General features: G+C 36.7%; 1 protein-coding gene across 3 annotated transcripts in view; it reads right to left on the bottom strand.

The window, feature by feature from the left end:
* Positions 1 to 27,821, bottom strand: part of ZFYVE9 (zinc finger FYVE-type containing 9) — a 220,095-nt gene that overhangs the window by 113,654 nt on the left and 78,620 nt on the right. For all 3 annotated transcript variants that reach the window (XM_043574953.1, XM_043574954.1, XM_043574955.1), the window contains exons 3-4: positions 14,068 to 14,176; positions 9,519 to 11,623 (exon numbers count right to left, since the gene is read on the bottom strand). In XM_043574953.1, coding sequence (XP_043430888.1) covers positions 9,519 to 11,623; positions 14,068 to 14,137 — 2,175 coding nt within the window. In that variant the 5' untranslated portion in view covers positions 14,138 to 14,176. The remainder of the gene's footprint in view (positions 1 to 9,518; positions 11,624 to 14,067; positions 14,177 to 27,821) is intronic.

The following is a 27,821-nucleotide window of genomic DNA, read 5'->3' as shown; positions in this document are numbered from 1 at the left end:
CTTAACAGAAGACCATGTATGAAAGGAAGGGGAAAAAAAGTTACAGAGAAGGAGGGAGGCAAACTGTAAGAGACTATTAAATACAGAGAACAAACTGCTGGTGCGGGAGAAGGGAAAATGGGTAATGGGCACTGAGGAGGGCACCTGCTGGGATGAGCACTGGGTGTTGTATGTAAGCGATAAACCACAGGACTCTACCCCAAAACGAAGAGCACACTGTATATACTGTATGTTAGCCATCTTGACAATAAATTATATTTTTAAAAAATGTTTAGGGGTACCTGGGTGGCTCAGTCAACTAAGTGTCTGGCTCTAGATTTTGGCTCAGGTCATGATCCCATCGTTCATGGGTTCGAGCCCAGCGTCTGGCTCCATGCTGACAGTGCAGAGCCAGCTTGGGATTCTCTCTCTCTCCCTCTCTCTCTGCCCCTCCCTTGTTCATGCACACAGGTTCTCTCTCTCAAAATAAATAAATAAACTTTAAAAAAAGTTCTCATCCAAAAACTTGTAACTATGTATGGGAACAGATATTAACAACTTACAGTGGTGATCATTTCACAATATATGCAAATATTGAATCATTATCTTATACACCTGAAACTAACACCATATTGTATGTCAATTATACCTCGATTTTTTAAAAAAGACATGGAGGAAATGTAAATGCATATTACTAAGTGAAAGAAGCCAGTCTGAAAAGGTTACATAAATCCCAATTATAAGACATTCTGGAAAAGGCAACTGGAACAGTAAAAAGATCAATGAGGGACGCCTGGGTGGCTCAGTCAGTTAAGATTCCAATTTTGGCTCAGGCCATGATCTTGAGATTCGTGGGTTCAAGCCCCGTGTCAGGCTCTATGCTCACAGCTTAGAGCCTTGAGCCTGCTTCGGACTCTGTGTCTCCCTCTCTCTCTCTGCCCCTCCCCTGCTCGCACTCTGTCTCTGTCTCTCTCAAAAATAAACATTAAAAAATAAAATTAAAAAAAAAAAAACCCAGATCAGTGATTGCTGGCAGTTCCGATGGCAGGAAGGAAGGCACGCACAAGTGGGGCACAAGGGATTTTTAGGATAGTATAATTACTCTATAGGATACTATAATAGGACACATGTCATGCATTTATCAAAACCCACAGAACTGTACAACACAAAGAGTGAAGCCTAAAGTAAACCACAGCATATATTTCTTTTATAGGACTTTAGTTAATAACAATGTATTGACATTGGTTCATCAATTTTAACAAATGTACCGCACTAGTGGCAAGATGCTAATAATGGGGTCAACTACAGGTATGTGAGAACTCTGTACTTTCTGTTCAATTTTTCTGCTCTAAAAAAATAGTCTATTTGGGTTTTTTTGTTGTTGGTCGTTTTTTTTTTTTTTTAAGTTTATTCATTTTGAGAGAGGGAGAGTGCAAAGAGCAGGGGAGGGGAAGAGAGAGAGGGAGAGAGAAAATCCCAACAGGATCTGCATTGCTAGCACAGAGCCCAGTGCAGGGCTTGATCTCACAAATCACGAGATCATGACCTGAGCCAAAATTAGAGCTGGACACTCAACTAACTGAGCCACCCAGGTGCCCCTGTCTATTTGTTTTTTTAAGTGGGTATGTCTAGTAAGCTAAGCTAGGGACTAGGGATATGTAGAAGTAGACAGAAGATTGCCATCATAAATATTACTTTTTTTTAAGGTTTATTTATTCATGCTGAGAGAAAGAGAGAGAGAGAGATGGGGGGAGGGGCAGAGAGAAAGGGAAAGAGAGAGAATCCCAAGCAGGCTCTATACCATCAGCACAGAGTCCAACACAGGGCTCCATCTCACAAACCATGAGACCATGACCTGAGCCAAAATCAAAAGTCAGATGCTCAACTGACTGAGCTACCCAGGCACCCCAATATTATTTTATTTTATTTTTTTATTTTAAAGTAATATTAAAATACACTGTATTTTAACTACGTTGGGATTAAAACATTTTAAAAAGTGTGCCATGAACTGAGGAATAGGATTATTGATGCCTGGGTTCCAAAATAGGTAAAGTAAATCTAATATGAAATAAAAGAAATTTCTGCCCTTGTAGAGATGACAAAGCACACGGCACATCCTAGAGCTCTCAGAATGAAAACTCTTGTAATACCTGGATGAAGTCAATATTGACAAATGCCCTTGGAATCCTGCTAAAACATTACATAGGATATAATCAAATTTGGTTTCAGGCAAGTTTGTCATAACTTGCATGCAACAGGCACTAGTCATTCAATTAAAAAGGTCTTAATTGAAGACAGTTTCTGTGACTTATTCTCATGGCATTATACAGAGAGACACTGTTATAAAGAGAGTCTTACATGCTTGAAATGATCAACATGTACTTTAACACTGGCACATAACAAGGTGACAAGGGAAAGATTCTCTTATTTAGCTGCCTTTTACAATATAACATTCATTTACAAATATTTAACATTTCTGTAACCTCTATTTACAGTAAACAAAGTTGAAAATCTTCAATTCTGTCAAGATTCCTTGACCAAAGTCAGAGCATAAAATAACAGAGTGACAGCATAAACAGACATGATTTTGTGTATCTTGTCATCTTAGGTTATATACTGAAAAATGATTTTCCTATGATTAAAAAATAAGCAACATTGAGTACCTGGGTGGCTCAGTCGGTTGAGCGTCCAACTTCAGCTCAGGTCATGATCTCACAGTCTGTGAGTTCGAGCCCCACGTCAGGCTCTGTGCTGACAGCTCAGAGCCTGGACCCTGCTTCAGATTCTATGTCTCCCTCTCTCTCTGCCCCTCCCCTACTCATGCTCTGTCTCTGTCTCAAAAATAAATAAAAACATTAAAAAAAAATTTTTTTAAATAAACAACATCAAATTTTTTCATGCTCTGGAATAATGTTCTTTTACCCCAGATAGAATCATAACATTGTAACTCTTCCCTAATATTTCAGGTGAGTGTAACTGTTAACTTCTAAAAAATTATTTTTAAAAATGGTTTTATTCAGTATTAAATTTGAATAGTTATTTTAAATGATATTTTAATTCTTTAAAGTATATTTTCACTTAAACTAAAAATATGGTATAATGACATAAATATCAAAATATTATATAGTTCTGTTACATATCTTTATAGATAAAATTACTCCACCGGGTGCCTGGGTGGCTCAGTTGGCATCTGACTCTTGATTTCGGCTCAGGTCATGATCTCCAGTTTATGGGTTTGAGCCCCACTGCCAGTGCAAAGCCTGCTTGGGATTCTCCCTCTCTCTCCTTTTCTCTGCTCCTCCCCTACTCACATGCTCTCTCTCTCAAAATAAATAAACTTTAAAAAATAAAATAAAATTACTCCTGACATTACTGATTACATATTCAAATTAAAAGCAAACCTAGGGGGCGCCTGGGTGGCGCAGTCGGTTAAGCGTCCGACTTCAGCCAGGTCACGATCTCGCGGTCCGTGAGTTCGAGCCCCGCGTCAGGCTCTGGGCTGATGGCTCAGAGCCTGGAGCCTGTTTCCAATTCTGTGTCTCCCTCTCTCTCTGCCCCTCCCCCGTTCATGCTCTGTCTCTCTCTGTCCCAAAAATAAATAAACATTGAAAAAAAAAAATTTTAAAAAAAAAATTAAAAAAAAAAAAAATAAAAGCAAACCTAGATATTGACTGTATTTGCCATTTTATACATAAACATATGTATTATATAAATTATATAAACTTACAAAATATTTATATAATATACAAATATAAAATTATATAAAATGCTTTATAATTACATTTGTAAATAATATATGTTAAGTATCCATAATCCCTAATCCCAAGTGTCTGAAACAGGGAAGCTTTTTAGAACTATATTAAAAATTAATCTAGATAATTTTTCAATATGTCACTTTGACATTAGACATGTCATCAGGCTATTTTTTTTTTTAAACTGTGATAAAGATCACATGTCCCTAAAGGGATCTTGAAGAAATTAGTATGAGAAATGAATCAAAAAGGAAACAGTAATTGCAAAAAAGAAAAATGCTCACTGTAGCACACTTAACTGACACTTTGACAAATAGCATTCCAGTCTAACAGAGATGACTTCCAGAAAACACACTTTCAGCACAGTATGCTTCAAAATGTTTAATGATGGACTCTTCCCACATAGTGACCCTAGCTAATCAGTATTTAGTAATAATTTTACAGAGATAAATCAATGCTAGCACAATCTTTCCATTTCCTTTTCTATTTTTTTTAACCACAGAAATTCATATAAGCTCTTTCAGAGCTGCAAGGAAACAGAAATAAAGTCTATGCAATCTCCTCCTTTTACAGAAGAGGAAACAGAAGCCCACAGCTCTTTCATACTCATTCCAGTATTCTTTTCCACATTATCTACATTAGAGTTCTCTTCTCTGTTCCATCTATTCAAATCACTAATGCAATAAAAAATTGTCTACTCAAGTTATACTTTTAAAGTCAATTACAATGAAAAAAATAATTGTGAGTAAATTTGAATGGTATATGATACTGCCACCCTCCTCCTCGTCCAATGACTTGGTGCCCATATTGTTCTTTTTCTATTTTGTAGGTCAAGACCTGATAGGTAAAATCCTAAAATCCTGCTACTCTACCATCACCTGATAGCACCAATCACTCAGAATTTTTGTCTTCCTTATAAATTCAAATACTCAAATTCCCAGTCCTTTACTCCTGCCCCAAACTAAGTTAACTCAAAGACAATGACTTATATTTCTAGTAAGCAATTCAAGTACAGATAAATTTTGCTGCTGTGTCCAGTGTGGTAGAGCATCAGGCTTTGGAGTCCAACAGATTTGTCTTAAAATCAATGCACTCTCATTGTCAAACTCTGAGGATTTAGGCAAATTACTTAATCTTTCTGAGGTGCATTTTTCTCACCTGTAATTATATCTCAGAGAATTGTAATATTAAACTAGATAAGCTTAGCATAAAGTAGAAGTATTCAAAATGTTATTCTAGGGGCGCCTGGGTGGCTCAGTCGGTTAAACGTTCGACATGGCTCAGGTCATGATCCCAGGGCTCATGAGTTCCAGCCGCACGTTGGGTTCTGTGCTGACAGCTCAAAGCCTAGAGCCTGCTTCAGATTCTGTGTCTCCCTCCCTCCCTCTCTGCCCCTCCCCTGCTCACACTCCATGTCTCTCTCTCTCTCAAAAATGTATAAACATAAAAAAAATTTTTTTTTAATGTTACTCTATTTTCATCTTTCACATCATCTCAAACAAATACAAAATATCCAGGTAATAATTGTCAGTTAAACAGTTATACTTATAAAAAATATTTTTACGGCTGCTTCTGTTAAATAGTAAATAGAGCAGTCATTAACCAGCTGGCACCAAATAAATAATAATTGGACACATCAGTGATGATAAATGATAAAGTGTTACAAAGCCTTGAAAATGACCAAACAGAAGATAAACAGCTTTTTTTTCTTTTAGAAATTCTTCTTCACTTTAAAAACTCCTCTTTCCTTTACTCTTTTTTTTTTTTTAATGTTTATTTATTCTTGAGACAGAGAGAGACAGAGCATGAACAGGGGAGGGGCAGAGAGAGAGGGAAACACAGAATCTGAAACAGGTTCCAGGCTCTGAGCTGTCAGCACAGAGCCCGACGTGGGGCTGGAACTCACGGACCGTGAGATCATGACCTGAGCCGAAGTCGGACGCTTAACCGACAGAGCCACCCAGGCGCCCCTTTCCTTTACTATAAAACTCAATGTTTTCTTAGGCCTTTGAAGTCAAAGTCAAAACATTAATGGGAAATGGAGCTTGACAGAGGATGAATAACCACTATTTGCTGGAGTCAGTGATTTCCACAGGAAATGAATATGGGTTTATAATAATGGTGATAATTTCAATTTAAAGGGCACCTTTTGGGGAAAGAGTTCTCTGTATTCTTTCTACTCTATAATTTATCATCTATCATACAGGAGAAGTAGGGATTATACTGCTATATGGAGCAATTGTCTAAATTAATGTGTGAAATCATAAAACTCACATTTGCTGAGCATCTTAGAGTGTGACATACTTTTCCAATTAACAATGAAGACTGGAATCCAGATACTCTGATCTCCATTACAGCAATACAGAAATAAACTGCAACATTTTAACACTTTCATAAGTTCTAGTTTAATTATTTTATATTTTACTTAATTACATTTAACCAAGATGAATGTTATAACAACTCTACTGCTTATCAAGAATTGAATATAGGGGTGGTTGGGTGGCTCAGTCACTTAAGTGTCCCAACTTCAGCTCAGGTCATGATCTCACGGTTTGTGAGTTCGGGCCCCACGTGGGGCTCTGTGTTGACAGCTTGAAGCCTGGAGCCTGCTTCTGGTTTCTGTGTCTCCTTCTCTCTCTCTGCCCCTCCCCTGCTCGTGTTCTGTCTCTCCTTCTCTCTCTCAAGAATGAATAAACATTAAAAAAAGAATTTAAAAATTTTTTTAAAAATAGGGGTACCTAGGTGGCTCAGTCAGTTAAGCGTCCAACTTGGGCGCAGATCATGATCTCGTGGTTCATGAGTTCAAGCCCCGCATTGGGCTCTGTGCTGACAGCTCAGAGCCTGGAGCCTGCTTCGGATTCTGTGTCTCCCTCTCTCTCTGCCCTCCCTAGCTCACATTCTGTCTCTGTCTCTCTCAAAATATAAATAAACATTCAAAAAAATTTTTTTAATTTAAAAAAAAGAACATAAGCTTTAAACTATGCTAAATAATTTCCCATAATGTTCTATTAAACTCCTTCTATCATGTGTATTTTTATCTTGTCCCATTCTTTTGTGAATTTATTTCCCTTTTCCACCTGTACTCTGATGTGATCTCATTTATCTCACACACTTTAGAACCTTGCCCCATAAATTATACCTACTTTTTTATATCGCCCTCTCAAAATAGTCATTTTGTAACATGACTTTCCTGACTCCCTCTGCCATTCTTAGAAAAATTAAGCTCTTATCCCTCAATGATCCTAGATTATTTTCTTCATACCACTAGTATAAATGAAGAGACATGCTGGAAGCGATATGACTGAAAGAAAGGGTACCAGGGCTCTTGCAATATTCAAGCTATGAGATCCTAGGCATATTCCTTGACCATTCTGAGCCTCTGCTTCTTAATCTATCAAATAGGGAAAAATTAACAACCCATTCTACACGGGTATAATGAGGATTAATGAGAACAAATATAAGGCACATATAATTGGCTTTTAACACAATGTATATACTTTGTTGTAGAATGGTCTGTTTGTCTGTCTACTCAGATCCGTGGTTCACAATTTCTTTTAGAATTTTTTTAAACTCCGGGAAATCCAAATAGTCCTCTCTCAACTTACTGAAATCAGCGCCCTTGATTACAAACTCCATGAGGTCAATGAAGTCATATATTGCAATTTTTGTATCTCTGCATCTCCAATATCTAGCCCAGAACCTTTGATATATTAGATGCTTAATATATGCTCATAAGAGCAGAGTATTAAGCTATAGGTATTAAGTAGAGAAATTACCGGGTATGCAAACTAAATTTCTTTTTTCAGCAGTGAACAATATTTTACAAAATCACATTGTTTGGGGTATTTTTCTAGCTATTTCCCCAGTATAATCTCATTAGTAGCTAGAAAAAGTATACAATTGTTTATAAATTCTTTTCTTCCAAGAAGTTCAAGGATTTTTACAAACATTTCTCATCAATCCCTAGAACATCTCTGATGTAACTGGAGATAAAAAGGAAAAAAACAGAATATGAATCCATAATCCACGTGAATTCCTAAATTCATAAATTCCACTCAGCAAAACTTCCATCTAATTTTTCAATTTGTGAACATTTTGCCACCATTTCCTTTCTAAATCCACCTGAGTTACCTATTTACTCATTACATCTGGATATGCTGGTCTGGAACATTATTATTTGCTCAATAAAGCAAAATTTTCAGAAAGTATTCTACAGAGTAAGCGACACACAGAACTACATAAAAATGACAACTCTAATTCCTTAATAGAAAACTGATTATTCAGGCTACTGAGTTTATTTCAGACTACAAGATATTTAAGAATTAAACAAACTATTTTCTTCAAATTTTAATAATCAGAGACCAGTAGCCCAATCAACAGCTTTAACTTCTTTCTGCTCCCCATCATTTTGTTCTTTTGTACCCTTTCTGACTGCCCAGCCAGGAAACATTCTCTTCCTTCTCCATATTAACAGAATCCCACTTGTGTTCAGGCAACATTGGGCTCAGCCCCAGAGGATGAATCATGATTCATCTTAGCCAATCAATTCTGTTCCCCTTTATCAATAATTGGTATAAAATTGCACCTGTGGTCTAGACCTGACCAATAAACTGAAAGAAGTTGCCAGGGATTTTTTCCTCCTTCATGAGACTGCAGCAAGAATAGGCTCGTTTGACCCCAACCAATTTCCCTGTACTTGAGAAGCTGCCAGGTTGAACTTGATGCTTACAGCTATGCCACTCTCTTGAGATCATGAGTGGAAGACCAAGGAAACTTTAGAGATCCTCACTCTACGCCCAGACATAAGTGAGTCTCTATCTTCAGGCTTCCTGTTACATGAAATGCTGTTTTGTCTAAATCACAAAGAGTCAGATACCCCATTCCTTGAAGGTGAAAGCATCCTAATTAGCACAAACAGACCAATAAATCAGGCAAGAAGGGAAGTAGAGATTAATTACTGAGCACTTACTATTACATCTGTAATCTCATTTAATCTTCACAAAGCCAAATGAAAATTACTAATCTTTTGTTTTGTTTTTATAAAAACTAAAGCTTAATAAAGTATAGTTAAAAAATAACAAAGCTAAAAGCCTTTTTAAAAATATAAAATAACAAAGCTAAAAGTCTTTTTAAAAATATAAAATCCCTTCCTCCTAGTTCATAGCTCTTGTTAAAAAGACAAACCAGTAAGTTGATATGTTACAGCGAGGAAACTTAGGGAGACCTAAGGAATACCAAGTATTCTTACAACCTTGTCATAGGATCTGCAGCCCTCAACTCTATTTTGTATCAAAGTTAAAGGGGGAAAAAGACAAAAATATGTGTATATGTGTATAAAAAGTTCCAGAATGTCTAGTAGAGTGGCCAAAATCCTGTAACAAAAACTAGGATGGATTTTAAGTGTAATACTCAATTTTTCAAAAATTAAAAAATATGAAGTTAACTACAAGTATTTCTTAAACCAAAAAAATTACTTCCTTATTTCAAACTATTCCATTAACCAAGTATCTATCAATATAGAAACCACAAAGTTAACACTTCCTCAATTCTCATCTGTTCACGAAAAGTGATTCAGCTTAAATCTTGGCAACCAAAAAAATTATATAAATACTAAGATTCAATGAGGTCATTTTTTATTTAGAAATTTACTAGAACTGGGTGTTCCAGGCTATTTATAATGTCATCTCAACCAGAAGTATGTTCACCTTATATTGTCTTTATTAATTTCTAATTGAGCTTAATAAAATAGGCATGCCACATTTGTGACCTGAAACACATACAACTTACCTTCCCACATGCTCTGCAATGATGCCTCCTTTTGGTGAATGTGAACCTGGCTTCACATTTCATGCAATTTGGAGCCTGAGAATCTGGTACCCACACGGGAGCCACCTCACCCAGAGTAGTAAATGGCTTCCTGGCAGAAATTCCAAACTGACCAGCTCTGAGATCATTATCTGGGCTTTCTGGAGCTAATGCAAGGCACGGTCTACTGGATATCCCAGACTCGTAGCTTTCTAAATGTTCCCCATTTGTATCAGCAATAGTGATGTTTCCTAAAGAGGAATTGCATACATTGGTTGTTGAATTTTCCCCTAATTTTGCTTTTCCAAGAACATCATTTTTGTTTTTAATATTATTTCCACTATTTGTAGGAAGGTCATTTTGTAAGTGGTCAGACAATGGCTTTGGAATTTGAAGTTTAAGATTAGAAGGTTGCTTGGGTCTTGCACCACCAAAAGGAACACTGATAGACTGCAGGTTTGCTACTATCTTAGGTGAAGATTGCCCAAGCACTGATGGAACTTGGCTACAGAAACTGTGTAAATAATTTTTCTTCATTAGGTCACCAGTGCTGTTTAAATGTAGACCACTCCCTTCTGTGGCTTCATTTCCTCTCTGTTCATAAATATTTGAGTAGCATTCTGATTTGCTCTCTTCTATTTCCTTTTCTTCTGTTACTGAATCTTCTTTGGAGGGTAAAGTCTTTGGAACAAAACAAACAACTGGGCTCTGCATTCCATAGGAATCACAATTAGATACAGAATTTGCTGCTGGTGTATCCATAGTGGAGAAATCACATCCTTCACTTTCATTCATGCAAGTTCCTTTTAAATCTAGACCTGCTTCAGCCATTCTATCACACTCTCCTCCATTATCACTGTAAATGTCCTCAGGCTGATTCATCTGCAGAAACTTCTCATTTTCTTTATTTATTTGGCTGTCATTCATATCATTTAGCTTAGTCAATTTCCAATTAGTCATCTCCTGAGAATCAGAGAAATGCTCTGTCATATTAAGAAGTTCTGTAGTGTCAAGTATTTCTTCATGTTCACAACCTTCCTTTTCATCAGCTCTAACTTCACTGGACACAAGGCAATCTGAAAACTGTTCACAGTTATCATCCCTTCCAGACCCATTAGGCATGTCTGTTTTGAGAAGCAAAGGTAAACCAGGTCGGATGGATTCTTCGGTTGTTCTCTCCTCTGCTGGCTCTTTTGTCATCAAAATCCCCTCACTCAGATGGGAAAAGGAGTTTGGACTCCCTAGATCTGTCCTAGCAGAGCTGGTTTTGCAAGTGAGAACCTCATCTGGTATACAGTTCTCTTGCTTTTTAGCAGCAGAACCTTCTTCCTCTGTTCCCTGGGATGAGATTACTGAATCAATTGTTAAACTTGTAATCACAGACATGGAGGGATCTCTACCTATATTTTCATCATCCTTTAATTGTGAGGAGGAACAGACACTGGCTAGATTATCAGATGAAGTAGTACACATATGTTTAACAGAATCCCCCACTGCACTTGGTCTATTCAACAGATCCATTTGTTTCTCTGAATTCATATCTTTTCCAGTGGACCCATTTATACTAAAACTAAATTGATCAGTTTGTCTGCTTTCGTCATCCAGTGAACAGCTAAAAGCATCCATGAGGGACTGACTATTGTAATTATTACAATCCTGCAAATCACTCTGTAATGTCCTCTTATCACAATTATGCATGACGGCTACAACAAGAACATTCTTCTCATCTGGCAGACAAGCTAGATTTCCACATTTTTTTTCTCCCACTTCGACAGCACTGCGTTGATCATCTCGATTACAGTTCCTTTTAATTAACTGATCTTCTGCAACGGCATTTTCATCAATCCACATTGTGTTAATCTCTGGATTCAGAGGATACTCCTGTCCATTTGCACAATGGTCCTCTCCCTCTGTGGTCAAAGAAGCTGAATGAGCCAGAGAGAAGACTTTCAATTGTGGCTGTGACTCATTAGAAACTGCAGGTTCATTCACACTGGCCAATGCAGGGTTAAATGATAGTCGGTGAGAAGGGGAATCTAGAATCTTATTCCACTTGGTATCCAATAAAATAGGAGAAACTGTTTCATCTGAAAAAATAATTACAATAAGTTTGCTGGTGACACTGTAAAAGCTAGGACTCAGTTAATCAACTACATTTGCAAATACTCTGAAAATAAAATATTCCTAGGATATCTAAAAAGAGAATATTTCTAGAACACGAAGTTTCTAATTTTTAGCTAAGAACAAAAAAATATTATTAAGACTATTCCTGTATTACATGTCAGTTTGGAAAAGAGGTCATTCATAAGGGGAAACAAGTATAGCCCCAAACACAACAATCTGAGAGAGCAATAAGAAGTCAGTCAGTTTGGGTTGAAAAAGAATTAGGGTAAGGAAATAGTAAAAAGCAGCTAGAAAGGGCAGATTGGAAAGGCCATAAAACATCAGAATATGTGGAGAATGGTCCTGAATCCTCTGAGTGTTAAATCCTGAGTTGACCAAATGTAGGCTAGCAGAGACTTGAGATTTAGTAACATATGCTTCCTTTAAAAAAAGAAATCATTATTTCCAAGATGGTTCATGGAAATAAAAAAGAATTACCGCTTCTTACAAGAATATTTAATATTCAAACAAGAATGATCAGTTATTAAAATTTCATTATTTGACCACCTACCACATGGGCATACTGTTAATTATCTAGTGTCATCACCATCCATGTGTGCTGTATTTTTCATTTAAAGAAGGAAATTAACACAAAATGAAAAATCACTCTATTTAAAATATACTTTGAAAGACACCAGGCTAGACATTGTAGTTTTAATGCAACTTTAAATTTTTGGGGCTCCTGGGTGTCTCAGTCAGTTAAGCATCTGACTTTGGCACAGGTCTCACAGTTCATGAGTTCAAGCCCCGCATCGGGCTCTGTGCTGATAGCTTGGAGCCGGAGCCTGCTTTGGATCTGTGTCTCCCTTTCTCTCTGTCCTTCCCCTGCTTGTGCTCTGTCTCTCTCTCTCTCTCAAAAATAAACAAACATGAAAAAAATGTAAAAAAAAGTTTTTTAATTTTAGAATTTTTTCAAACTTAAAAAATTCTAAAATTAAAAAAAAAAATAGCTCAAAACAAATAAACAACATAGTTCCAAACAAGAATGTGGCTTCTGAAGTTCTTCTCCTTCTAGGGAGTTATTTTTTACAAGCAAATGCTGTATTTTTGAACTAAAAGACAATTTTTACTGATTCAATGAAAATGTATTCAAAATCAACTATATACAAAATACCCTACTAGAATCTACATTAGCCACAAAGAGAATCATGTAATGAACTAACAGTTTTATTAGAGTCAAAGGTATTCTAGAAGTATATTATTCATGTGATTAGGTGTAGCACCTGTGTAGATATCTTATGACAAATAACTATGATACACAGAGGGCCAAACTAAAGAAAGGATTGAGAAATTATTTGTATAAATGATTGAAACAGAGAGGAAAATACACCTTCTGCCTTGGTATATATAAAACCCATCTAGATCCAATAAAATCTCAAATTATTAATTTTTACATTTACATGAATCCTATGGCTATGGAGTAGCTTCAGGTCATCAACAGTAAAATATGAGAAGAGCACGCTATTCCATGTATCATTCCTTCTCCCTTTTCTTTCCTAACCCCCATAATCCCATATTCTTTTTAAGGCTTGCTCTATCATAGACCCAAAGCAGTAAAGTTAAAACTAATCTCTCTTCCCAACTACTATCAAAGAACAACCTGAATCACTGGATATAGTAAAGGTTTGGAGATCATTACTAAAATCATGGAGTTCAGATGGAAATATATCAAATTGTAAACTTGTTACATGCCATTTCCCCTTAGAAACAGAGAACACCAAGGAAGGAAGGCGAGGTAAAAGATATCGATTTAATTATGGCTTATCCATTCAAGTCATACTCAGAGGGAAATTTAAAGAAAAGTTTTCCCTAAACAAAGTGAATCTTAAGCTGACAGTTTATTTAACCATTTTGGCAGTAACTTAAAAATATAAATCTTTTAAAATTAGTTTAAAATGTATCTTTACTTTTTTGGTCAGTCAATAGGCAATAAGTTATTTTTCTTAGTTTAGAAATACAATCACACATTCTAAAGCTTTTCTTGATCATAAATTGGTTGTATAAAGAGAGTTTAGGCTCTAGTATCATACTGCCTGGATACTTATCATCCTGCCACTTATCAGCAAACTAACTTTGGGGAAGTTGCTTAATCTCTCTGTGCCTCTCATCTGTAAAATATAGATAAAATCTACTTTCATGGGATTATATTAAAGATTAAATAATACAGTCCATATAAATGCATTAGCATAGTGTCTGGCACATAGTGCTCAAAAATGTTCGTTCCTCCTCTGGGTATTAAAATATAATACTATTATCATTAAGCCACTTTACCCAGTTTTATTTTTTTTTAAGTGTTACATACTCTTAAAATCCCCCATTCTCCATATCATAAATATATTCAAACAGATTCACCAAAGTAAATTCTCACCTTCGTTTTGTTCAAATTCATCTAATACCTTGTCCAGGTTGTAAGCTTCTGCTTGGAAGTAATTCTCCATCGGTGAGGAAACACCACTTAAGAGACTTGTTTAAACTTTCTAGAAAGTAGATCAAATTTGTATTATACTTTCAATTACTAAAATATAATTTATAGACATTACAACTGATAACAGAAATACAAATGATCATGAGACTATTATGAACAATTATACACCCACAAATTGGAAAACCTGAAGGAAATAGATAAAGTCCTAGATGAATATAACCTACCAAGAGTGAATCATGAAGAAACAGAAAATCTGAAGACCAATTATTAATAAGGAGATTGAATCAGTAATTAAAAATCACCCAACAAAGAAAAGTCCAGGATCAGTTGGCTTTACTGATGAATTCTACCAAACATTAAAAAAAGGATTAATACCAATGCTTCCCAAACTCTTCCAAACAACAGAAGATGGGGGGAACACTTCTAAACTCATTTTATAAAGCCAGCATTACCCTGATACCAAAACCAGATAAGGACACTACAATAAAGGAAAATTACAGGGGTGCCTGGGTGGCTCAGTCGGTTAAGCGTGCGACTTCGACTCAGGTCATGATCTCGCAGTTCGTGAGTTCGAGCCCCATATCGGGGCTGACAGCTCGGAGCCTGGAGCCTGGAGCCTGCTTCGGATTCTGTGTCCTTCTCTCTCTGCCCCTCCCCCACTTGCACTCTGTCTCTCTCTCAAAAATAAATAAATATTTTTTTTTAATTAAAAAGAAAGGAAAATTACAGTATCACTGATGAATATATATACAAAAATTCTAAAACAAAATATTAGCAAACCAGATACAATAATACATTAAAAAGACCATATGCCATGATCAAGGGGAATTTACTCTGGGACACAAGGATGGGACACAATATCTGTGAATCAATGTAATACACCACATTACAAAATGAAGGGTAAATCATACGATCATCTCAATAGATGCAGAAAAAACATTTGACAAAATTCAATACCCAATTGTGATAAAAACCCTCAATCAAGTCAATCAAGTGGGTAGAGTAAGAACACACCTAATAAAAGCCATCTATGACAAGCCCAGAGTGGACATCATACTCAGCAGTGAAAACCTGAAAGAAAGCCTTTCCTCTAAGATCAAGAACAAGACAAGTGGGATGCTCACTCTCACCACTTGTATTCAACATAATACTGGAATTTCTAGCCAGAGCAATTAGGAAGAAAACAAAACAAAAAGCATCTGAATCAGAAAAGAAGAAGCAAAACTGTCTGTACTTGAAGCTGACATCATATTCTATATAGAACACTCTAAGACTCCACACAAAAAAACCTGTTAGAATAAATGAATTCATTAACTTTGCAAGATTAAAAAGTCAACACCCAAGGGGTGCCTGGCTGGCACAGGAGGTAGGGAGAGTATGCAACTCTTATTCTCTGGGTCATGAGTTCAAGCCCCATATGTAGAGTTACTTAAAATTTAAAAAAAAAATTTTTTTAAGTCAACATACAAATTTAGTTGGGTTTCTATACACTAACCCCAAATAATCAGAAAGAGAAATTAAGCAAACAGTATCATTTACAATTACATCAAAAATAATAAAATTTCTAGGAATAAATTTAACCAAGGAGGTGAAAAATCTGTACTCTGAAAACACAGATGAAATAATCAGAAGACACAAACAGATGGAAAGATATTGAGGCTCATGGATTGGAAAAATTAATATTGTTAAGATGTCCATACTATAGATTCAATGCAATCTCTATCAAAATTCCAATGGCATTTCTCATACATACACACACACACACACACACACACACACACACACACTCATCCAGCAATTTGTTTGAATCCACAAAAGACCCTGAATAGCCGAAGCAATCTTGAAAAAAAAACAAAGCTAGAGCCTTCATAATACCTGATTTTAAATTATATTACAAAGCTATAGTAATCAAAACAGTATGGTGTTGGCATAAAAACAGACACATAAATCAATGAAACAGGAAAGAGAGCCCAGAAATAAAACCACACATATATGGTCAATTAATTTATGACAAAAGAGCCAGGAATATACAATGAAGAAAGGATAGTCTCTTCAATAAATGGTGCTAGGAAAGCTGGACAGGCACATGCAAAAGAATGAAACCACACATAGAGATCATTTCAACAAGGGGCGCCTGGGTGGCTCAGTCAGTTAAGCGCCCGGCTTTGGCACAGGGCATAATCTCACGGCTCACGTGTTTGAGCCCTGTGTCAGGCTCTGTGCTAACAGCTCAGAGCCTGGACCCTGCTTCGGGTTCTGTCTCTGCCTCTGCCCTATGTCAAAAATAAATAAACATTAAAAAAAAAAAGATCAATTCAACTCAACATGGATTAAAGTCTTGAACATAAGGGCTGAAACCATAAACTTCCTACAAGAAAACAGGCAGTTAAGCTCCTTGACATTGGTCTTGGAGATGATATTTTGGATTTGACTCCAAAAGCAAAGGCAAGAAAAGCAAAAATAAACAGGTGGAACTACATCAAAGTAAAAAACTTCTGCACAGTAGTGGAAACCATCAACAAAATGAAAAGCAACCTACTGAATAGGAGAAAATATTTGCAAACTGTATGTCCAATAAAGGGTTAATATCCAAAATATATTCAGAACTCAAACAACCTGATGGCAAAAAACCCAAACAACCCAATTAAAAGTGGGCACAAGATGAGTAGACACTTTTCAAAGAAGACAACACATATGGCCAAGAGACACATGAAAAGATGCTCAACACAATGAATCATCAGAGAAATACAAATGAAAACCACAACCAAATCACACCTGTTAGAATGGCTAATATCAAAGAGACAAGAAATAACAAGAGTTGGTAAGGATGAAGAGAAAAGGGGACCCTTGTGCACTGTTGATGGCAATGCAAACTGTATGAAAAAGAGGATGGAGGTTCCTCAAAAAATTAAAAATATAACTGCCATATGATTCAGCAATTCCTCTATTAGGTATTTATTTTAAAAATGAAAATACAAACACCACAACTTCCTATATATATAAAATCATTATGTTATACAGCATAAACTAATACAATGTTATATGTCAATTATATCTCATATAATTGTGAAAAAAGTGAAAAGAATATAGATTAATAAAAATATTTATAATTTTTATATAACAAGTATCCTTGTATACTTAAGATGTTGGATCCAGTTATTTACTAATATTTTATATATAGTGACTATGAAATGCTGAGTATTGTAGGTATATGTTAAATGTGCTAGATTGTATGTGGTAAGAAATTTCATTTATGCTCTTACCATTGGACAGTTTAAATGTTCAGTCTTTATCAGAATAAAAAGTAATCTTAAGTATACAAGGATAAAATCTCTTATAAATCTATTCAGACCATTTAAAGTATAAAACCTATCATCCCACTAGAGGTATTCTAAGATCTTTAAGCTAATAAAGTCTAGAAACCTGTAAGCTAACAATTATCAAAATGTAATTGCAGGAGACAGACTTGGTGCATTTGAATACGATATGTTTCAAAAGATAAATTCCAGATGTTGAGAGAGGAAATCACTTCTTTGAGATAAAACTACATTTCTATTTAAAAAGAAAAGTTTTATTTTATTTCTTCTTCTTTTTTTATTTAGTGTTTATTCTAGAGAGAGAGAGAGACAGAGGGCGAGCAGGGAGGAGCAAAGAAAGAGACGGAGACACAAAATCCAAAGCAGGCTTCAGGCTCTGAGCTGTCAGCACAGAGCCTGATATGGGGCTCAAACCCATGAACTGTGAGATCATGACCTGAGCTGAAGTCAGACACTTAACCAACCAAGCCACCCAGGCGCCCATTATTTTATTTCTTTAAAGTTTACTTATTTTGAGAGACAGACAGACAGACAGACAGACGTGTGCATGAGCGGGGCAGGGACAGAGAGTGGGAGAGAGAGACAGAGAATCCCAAGCACAGGGCTCAATCTCATGAACCGTGAAATTATGAACTCTTGGTCCAAAAGCAAGAGTTGGACATGTAACCAACTGAGCCACCCAGGCACCCCAATAAATAAAACTTAAAAAAAAAACCTATTCCCAAATGGAAAATGATACAGTTCAAGCAAGCATGGGGATAAGGGACATCAGTTCTAAAATGTTAATGATAATTCTGACTTGGTTATTCTCTCTAGTAGGTTTTTTAAAAAATAATCTCTGGGGGCGCCTGGGTGGCGCAGTCGGTTAAGCGTCCGACTTCAGCCAGGTCACGATCTCGCGGTCCGGGAGTTCGAGCCCCGCGTCGGGCTCTGGGCTGATGGCTCAGAGCCTGGAGCCTGTTTCCGATTCTGTGTCTCCCTCTCTGTCTGCCCCTCCCCCGTTCATGCTCTGTCTCTCTCTCTGTCCCAAAAAAAATAAATAAACGTTGAAAAAAAAAAATTAAAAAAAAAAATAATCTCTGTACCCAACATGGGGCTCGAACTCATAACCCCGAGATTAAGAGTCAGATGCTCTACCAACTGAGCCAGTCAGGCGCCCCTTGGTTACTCTTTTTAAACCTCTTCTTTTCAAGTACAATTTCTTAGTCTTTCTTGGTGTTAATTGATCAAAAAGCATCCTATGAGCACATATACTAGGTGTATCACCCACTTAACAGAATGTCAAGAGTACACAGTAGTTGTTAAATAAATATTAGCCCATTTTTCCCTCTATTATCATAATCCCCATGCTTATCTCCTTAATTTCTCAAAATGTTCTTTTCAAACTGAAAATTTTACTTGGCTTCTTATTGGTATATAGAAAGGCAGATGGGAGGGGAGATAATTTTACAATTCCCCTAAAAAGTCTAAGTAAGGAAAACATGAAGAAGAGGGAAAATCAAGAATGTAATTATCCTGTTATTACAAATTTTAAGTTAAATATAAAAAGTGGTGAATTTTCTTTGATTTCTAGTGTTTCCTCTCTGAGGCATAAAAAAGCATCAATATTATTTCTTTCATTTTACCAATTAAAAAAAAAGCTCAGGGGATTAAATGGGTTTATTCAATCATTTCCGCATGATTATTCATTCAGTCAACTTTTATTTATTGATTGGCTCCTGTTAAATAAGTTTAAGTAGACAAATAGGCTACATAATCCCTTAATAGTTTTTCTTACCTATCTTTTGTGTCTCATGATTTATAGTTCAAAATAATTTTCATATTATGCCATTTTATTCTGATAAAGACTGAACATTTAAACTATCCAATGATAAGAGCATGAATTAAATTTCTCACAACATACAATCTAGCACATTTAACATATTCCTACAATACTCAGCATTTCATAGTCACTGTATGTAAGATATTAATAAATAATTGGATCCAACATATGTATTGTGCATCTCCTGTATGCAAGGTATTGCAATCATTTCAAGTCTCAGACATCATCCTTAACACTGAGAAGCTTATAACTTAATGGTAAACAATGCTAAAAAAGAAAAGTAACATAATAATAAATGATTTTAATAATAACAGTATAAGAGACCCAAAGTAGTACTTAATTACTTTGTCAGATCAAATTAACAGATAAGTGCTACAGAATAAGTATTATAAAAGTTCAAGAAACGCGCAGGATCACCATTTGAATAGTCAAAAAGGCATTATTTATGGATTTGAGCTGGGCCTAGAAAGGTGGATAAAATTTTAATGAATATTCCAGATGGCAAGATGCAGAAGTAAAATTTAAAACAGGCAGAGACATACAAGGAGTGACGTAAGGACAGGCAATTATTGAGGGATCAGTGAAACTGGAGCAAGAATTTATTCATATAGTTAACATTAGGACACAGTTGGAGAAGCAGACAGGCATTATATCATGCAAGCCTTGGAATGCCAGTCTGACAAAGATACTGCATATACTTTTAAGCAGTGGGAAGCACTATAGCACTTTCACAAACCTTTATTATAGTATATTGTTATAATTGTTCATTTTATTATTAGTTATTGCTATTAATCTCTCACTTTACCTAATTTATAAATTAAACTTTATCATAGGTATGTATATACAGGAAAACACAGTATATATAGGTTTTGGTAGTATCTATGGTTTTAGGTACCACAGGGGATCTTGGAATGTATCCCCCATGGATAAGGAGGGGGACTCCTGTGCAAACAGCTGGTCAAGAAGCTGTACTAAACTCCAATGATAATTACTGTTGCAGGCCAGCATCAAAAATCCTAAAATCCTAAATCCTAAATCCTAAAGCCCTTAGGTAAATGGTTACTAGGAAAGAAAATATTCACAGTGCCTCAAAGTATTAATCCACAGATTATTAATCACAAAGGAGAAAATATGTTTACAGTAAGAAGATATGATAATCACTACCTAAACCAAATGATCAAATTTAGGATTACCAAGAATTTAACAAGCTGCCATGATGGTGCTCACTTCGGCAGCACATGTACTAAAACAAGCTGCCATGATGTACCTCTTGATATGATGCAATGAGAAGTTTAAAACATTACGAACATAGTATTCTTGCCAAAAATGTTTAACCTGAATTGAATCATGAAGAAACGCTTTGACAAATCTAGAATGCGAGGCATTCTATAAGACAACTGTTCTGAACTTTCCAAAAGGTTCAATGTTACAAAAACATCATTCCAAATTTAAAAAGACTTAAGAGATTTAATAACCAAATTCCATGCATGAACACTGGCTGGATCCTAAGTCAAGAAAATACATATACACATACACAGTAAAAAATCCCATGTAGGAGACAATCCAGGAAATTTGGACTATGTATCAGATGATACGATAAATTAATAACCATTTTCTTAGCTGTGATAACGACATTTTGATTTTGTAGGAGAATGTCCTTACTCTTAGGAGATGTCTGCTGAATTATTTAGGGAAGAAGTGTTGTAATATCTATATTTAACTTTCAAATGATTCAGAAAAAGAAAAGTATGTGAATGTGTGTATGAGTGTAGGGGAGGAGGGGAAAAAGAGGAAGAGAGTGAAAGGAGGGAGAGAGGAGGAGAGGTGTTCAAAAAAGAAACAAGAGGCGCCTGGGTGGCTCAGTTGGCTGAGCATCCAACTCTTGATCTCAGAGTTGTGGATTCAAGCCCTATGTTGGGCTCCGTGCTGGGCATGAAGCCTACTTAAAAAAAAAAAAAAGAAGAAGAAGAAGAAGCAAAATGGTAAAAATTGATGAATCTAGGTGAAGGATATATGGGTCTTTATTTATATTATCTTTTTTTAAATTTTTTTTTTTAATTTTTTTTTCAACGTTTTTTATTTATTTTGGGACAGAGAGAGACAGAGCATGAACGGGGGAGGGGCAGACAGAGAGGGAGACACAGAATCGGAAACAGGCTCCAGGCTCTGAGCCATCAGCCCAGAGCCCGACGCGGGGCTCGAACTCACCGACCGCGAGATCGTGACCTGGCTGAAGTCGGATGCTTAACCGACTGCACCACCCAGGCGCCCCTATATTATCTTTTAACTTTTCTTTAGGCTTGAAATTTCTCAAAAGAAAAAAAAAGAGTATACTGAGCTGGTGGTAGGAAGCATTCCTTCCCACTATGAATATAGAAATTCTAGAAAAATAGATTATCTTAAAATAGTTTATACAGCCAAATTCAAAAGCAAGAAAGGGAAATACACAAATCCATAAACCAAAAAGAAACCAAGCCACAGCAATGAGTGAGAACTGAAGGGGTGGCAAAACTAGGCAGCAACCTTCAGGCCTAGGATCAAAAGTTAGCAGGAAAGATGGGAATTATTGGCTGCAAACTTAAAGAAGTTTCTACAGTGTAAGGGGCCAGACTGGGCTCTCTGAATAAAGCCGGGAGCTGGCGGAAAAAACTATCCCAGGTGGCTCCAAGACTGAGCAATGGAACAGGATGGAAGAGCACACCAGTAAAATCACCTTTCAGAAATTAGAATTCCTAACCTGCCCCTCACTCAGGATTGGGAATGATATTAAATCTTTCTATAAATGAATGTAACATGGTTTATCTCCATGGTTACTCAGCTTTTATTGTGACTTGTAATAATGTTTTTAATTTTTAAAAGTCATGAAATAATGGGATAGTGGGGAGAGGAGGGTGCATGTGACTATAAAGGGGTAGCACAAGGGAGATCTCTGTGGTGACAGAATCATGCTGTATCTTCAACTGCAATGGTGGTTACACAAACCTACATGTGACAAATGAGAGGGACACACATTCATGAATATGCTCACAGCAGCTTTATTCACAACAGCCAAAAGGTGGGAATAACCAGATACCTATCAACTGATGAATGGAAAATCAAGTGTCAATTTCCTAGTTTATGTTTTCTATAATTATGTATAATATGTAAGCAATGAGAAAAACCGGGTAAATGAAGGGTACACTGGGACTCTATACTATTCTTACAATTTCATGTGAATCTATAATTACTACAAAATAAAAAGCTGGAAAAAAATAAAAATGAAAGAGAAAAAGTTATTAAAAATTCAACAGACATAGGAGCAGGATGAAGAGAGCATCTGTGTAAGGGGGAGTCAGAACCCAAGTATAGTAAAGTAGATGTCCTTGTGTTGGGGTGGCCCAACATAAGATGTCAGAGACCCAACAGTGTAAGAAAGCTGTCTATGCAGAAGGACAGCCCAGGGTGGGGTATCAGAACCCAAGAGAGGCGAGGAAGGCATCTACATGAAGGGGATGGGGAGTCAGAGCCCAAGTGACTAAGAAGAGTCCACATGCAGGAGAGGTAAGGAGGAGATGTAAGAGCACAATCCAGAGTGGCAGGTCAGAGCTTGAGCAGGATAAGAAGGGTCAGGGGAAGGAGACAGTGATAGGAGATTGGTTACATGCAGAGACAGATCAAATAACTGACTACATGAAGAGCAACCAGGGCAAGGTTTCTCACTATTAGAGAAGGGAGTTAAAATGCACACAAAGTGAAGGCCAGAAAGAACCCTGCAGTGTTGGTTTGGAATTCGAGATATCAGTATGAACTCATAGACCTCAATAAACATAGACACTTATAGCAATAGATATAGATGTAAATGTGTGTGTGTGTGTGTGTGCACTTGCTTTAGCTCTCTGCAGAGAGGATCTTAGAGCAGCAAATCTCCATCTCTAATCCAAGTAGCAATGAGCATGTACCTAACACCAGATTTGGTATCTAAGTATTGTTATCCACTAAAAGGAAGCAGGGTTCTATGGAGAAATGGCTGATTCCAGAGCTAGAGTAGAAAAAACACAAGAGCTCTGATGAGGATATAGGGAAATATGAATTCTCACACATTGCTAGAAGGAAAGTAAAATGATGTCACAACTTTGGGAAATAGTTTGGCAGTTCCTCAAAAAGTTACACCTCATGGCATAGCTAGTCCACTCCTAGGCTTATGCCCAAGAGAAATGGAAATACAGTCACACAAAAACTCATTCATGAATGCTCACAGCATCATTCATAAAAGCCAAAAGGCGGAAACAACCCAAATATATATCAACTTATAAATGGATAAATAAAGTGTGGTATGGTATATCAACAAAATGGGATATTATAGGACAATTAAAATAGATGGTATACTGCTGCTATATGCTACAACATGAATGAATTTTGGAAATATTAAGGTAACTGAAAGAAGGAGACACAAAAAGCTATATACTGTATGATTCCTGTTGTATGGATTGTCCAGAATAGACAAATCCAAAGAAATAGAAAATTAATTAGTGACTGTCAGGTGCTGGGGGGAACTGGAGAGAAACAGGAACTGATTGCTAATGGATACGAGATTTCTTTTTGGGATTATAAAAATGTTTTGGAACTAGACAGTGATGATGACTAATTAACTCTATAAATATATAAAAACCCCTGGACTACATATACTTTAAAAGAGTGAATTTTATGGTATGTGATTATATTTCAATTAAAAAAAAAAGAGCCTTGAATATCTTGCATGCTGGAAAGCAAACATGTACTCCAAGAATAATGGAGACATGTCAAAAGGACACAGAAACCAGCCTGAAGGAGTTCCCACAGGCTAAATCAGAGAATCAAAATAATGATAGCAATGGATTACAACCCACTGAATAAAAAAGAGAACCATGAATCCTTGCAATATGAATAAATGAATCCCAAGTGTGATGAGGAAGGGGATATTTACATTGCTTCAAAGTTCTTCTCTACAAAAATATTTACTAATTACCAAAGAAAAAAAGAGGAACTTCAGAGGCAAAGCCTGACAGACATCACCTTACACAACTATCAAAGTAAGCATCATCAGTAATGGGACAAATGGAAATCTGTGCTCTCTGATAGGCTGCAGTGAAAAAGGACACAGCAATGTCAATACTGGGGGAGGCTAGATAGGGGTGGGGACTCCCTTTAATTTCTGCTCAATTTTGCTATGAAACTGAAACTGCTACATTTTTTTTGAGGGGGGGTGCAAGTGAGAAGAGGGCAGAGAGAGAGAGAGAGAGAGAGAGAGAGAGAGAGAGAATCCCCCAGGGGTAGAGAGAAACAGAGAGAAGCGGGACTCACTCGAAAACTCGCGCTCACCTGATGTGGGAGGACTTGAACTCACGAACCGTGAGATCATGACCTGAGCTGAAGTCAGATGCTTAACAACTGAGCCACTCAGGCACCAGAACCTAAAACTGCTCTTAAAAAAATAAAATGCGTTAATTTAGAAACAAAAACAGCACCACTCTGTGATATTCCCACAAAACTGCATAACCTGAATTTAGTCATAAAGAAACATCAGACAAACCAAAACTGAAGAACATCCTACAAAATAACTGGTCTGCAATCTTCAAAAGTGTCAAGGTCAAAAAAGTCAAAGACTGCAGAAATGTTCCAAACAGAAGGAGACTACAGAGACATGACTGCAACACATGACTCTAAACTAGATCCTTTTGATACAGAGGACATTATTTGTACATCTGGCAATACCTGAATAAGATCTAAGAATTAGTTGGTGGTAATGGATCAATGTTAATTTGCTGATTTTGATTAATATATTGTGGTTATGTAGGAGAATGTCCTTCTTTGCTAGAAACACAATTTCAAAGATCATGCGCTAGCAACTTATTCTCAAATGGTTCAGAGAAAAAAAAGTTCTTTGTACGTGACTTTTCTATAAGCTTAAGATAGTTTATAAAATTTTTTAAATACACCAGAAGTGTCTATCATATTTTCAATTTCCAGAGCACTTTCTTTTTCTAATGATTTTTACGTCATCTTATTTCATGCATATAACTTTTCTTATCTCTTCTCTTAACTTCTCTGATGCAATTACTAATTACCTACAGTTTGTTGGGCTTTCTTCCTCAAACTTTCTTCTATTTCCTGTATTATTTTCTTCCAAGTTCCTCTTTTGTACTTTTGTGTTTTGTTCTCTTTCCCCTTGGAGGCTCTCCCCAAATGCCTATTTATTGAATAAATGAAGTACTAAAGCCAACTGGAAGCTCTGCATGTCTGGCTTCTCAACCAGGAGGCTTCCACTGCATGGTGATCAGGTGGGAACATAGTTACTTCACTGGGAGACCTCTAAATGTCAGTATAGAGGGGTCTTTTCTTTAGACTTTAGAGAAGGCTCATATACTTTCCTACAAGGGGGTACAGAGAAATATAATACTAGGCAATTACCTTCTGAAAGAAAAGTAAAGGAAGGAGTGAGGGGGAAGGGTCTCACTTTTCAGTATAAAGGATTTCTCTTAATCCTCCTGCTTTCACTATGTATGGTTCCCGATCCCTCGTCAGTTATGTTTAATGTCCTCAAGTCTTGAGCATCTTTAGTTTCATCTTCCAAAGAAAACCCTGTGGTCTCCTGAGGGCTTGGGAGAGGAGCAGTCTTCTCACTGCATAAGCTGGGTATCCCAGAGGATTTAAACCCTGGAGCACCTGGGTGGCTCAGTCAGTTAAGCGTCCAATTTGGCTCAGGTCACGATGTCGCGGTTTGTGAGTTCGAGCCCTGCAATGGGCTCTGTGCTGACAGCTCAGAGCCTGGAGCCTGCTTCAGTTTCTGTGTCTCCCTCCCTCTCTCTCCGCCCCTCCCCCACTTGTATTCTGTCTCTCTCTCTTAAAAATAAATAAACATTTAAAAAAATAAATAACAAATCTGAAGTCAGGATTCTTTTTTTATTTTTTTAAGGAGGCTCCACTCCCAATGTGGGGCTTGAACTCACAACCCTGAGATCAAGAGTCCCATGCTCCACCAACTGAGCCAGCCAGGCACCCCTACATCAGGATTCTTTACCTGCCTTCTTATAAAAGCATCCATGTCTTATTCAAAATAGAAGTCACTAAATATTATACATGTATATCTCAAGAAAGAAACAGGGGCACATGACTGGCTCAGTCAGTTAAGCATCTGACTTCGGCTCAGGTCGTGATCTCATGATTCATGAGGTCGAGCCCCACGTCGGGCTCTGTGCTGACAGCTCAGAGTCTGGAGCCTGCCTTGGATTCTGTGTTTCCCTCTCTCTCGGCCCCTCCCCCTGACCATGCTCTGTCTCTCTCATAAATAAACATCAAGAAACCTTTTTAAAAAAAAAGAAAAGAAAAGAAATAGAACTACTTAATTTTGTACATTTTCTTCCTGAGGACCTCTTCGTTTGGCATTGTGCTTCTGGACCTCTTCTTTTTTATTCTATTGACCATAGTCCTTTTGGACATTCCCTTGAATCAACCTTAGGGGGTTCCACTTTTATAGCACTAATCTGATTGCTCCTTTTGTTTCCTTCACTGGTACTTCCTCTTTATGCCATATACTAATTAAAATGAACATGCATACATCTGTGCACCAAACATCATGGAGTATCAGGCACTGTCCTTGTCATTAGATTATAATGACAAATAAGACAATGTCCTTAGGGCACCTGGCTGGCTCAGTTGGAGGAACATATGACTCTTGACCTTGGAGTCATGAGTTTGAAACTCACATTGGATGTGCAGATTACCTAAATAAATAAAACTTACAAAAAAAAAATAAGACAATGTGCTTGACCTAAAGGTGCCTAATGTTTCATAGAGGAGATGGATGAATAAACTTAAATATAAAACATCGTACTAATTGATATATGTCCTGAGGGCTATGGAGCCAAAGAAGAGGTGAAGCTAAATCAGACTGAGGCAGGGATGTATTTGGGAGGTAGGGTAGGCTACTGTGACAAATATTCTAATAATTGATTACCACTGATTATTTTTTATTATTGTTGATAATTTTTTCAGTAGGTTGAAAACTTCCTAAAGAGGTAATACCTGAAGAATAAGATCTTGCCCAGTAAAAGCAAAAACCAGCACCCCCTTCTTATGCCTCTACATGAGGTGGCTAGGGTATAAGAAATACCCTTCCAACTGTAGGCCCAGAAGTTTTGATGAGGAAGGCACTAACTACTAAGGGCCTCTCTACTCCACTCTCAACTGAAAAGGAGCTCACTCTGCTATCACACACTGTCAGACTCATGCCTCTATTCTTAAAGCTTACATGGAAAATTAAACTCAGCCAGAGTATGCAACATGCCATTAGTGAATGGTATAATCAGTTTCTGAAATTCATCTTACCCACACATCCTCAACCCTCCCTACCATTTCCAGCCCCTTAAGTAATTGTATGACCTAAAAGAAATCAAACATGATTCCTAGTCAGGAAAAAAAAAAAATCAATGATTCCTGCTCTACAAGAATTAGTAAAATACTTCCAATTTTCTGCTGGAAATTATTGCTCTTCACAATTAGTCTAAAAATACAAAATAAAATAATGTAATTAAATCTATATT

Source organism: Prionailurus bengalensis, chromosome C1 (genome assembly GCF_016509475.1).
Source record: "Prionailurus bengalensis isolate Pbe53 chromosome C1, Fcat_Pben_1.1_paternal_pri, whole genome shotgun sequence".
In the NCBI taxonomy this organism is placed as follows: Eukaryota; Metazoa; Chordata; class Mammalia; order Carnivora; family Felidae; genus Prionailurus; species Prionailurus bengalensis.
The sequence above is the reverse complement of the archived record's forward strand: the minus strand, read 5'-3'. Positions and strand labels throughout refer to the sequence as shown.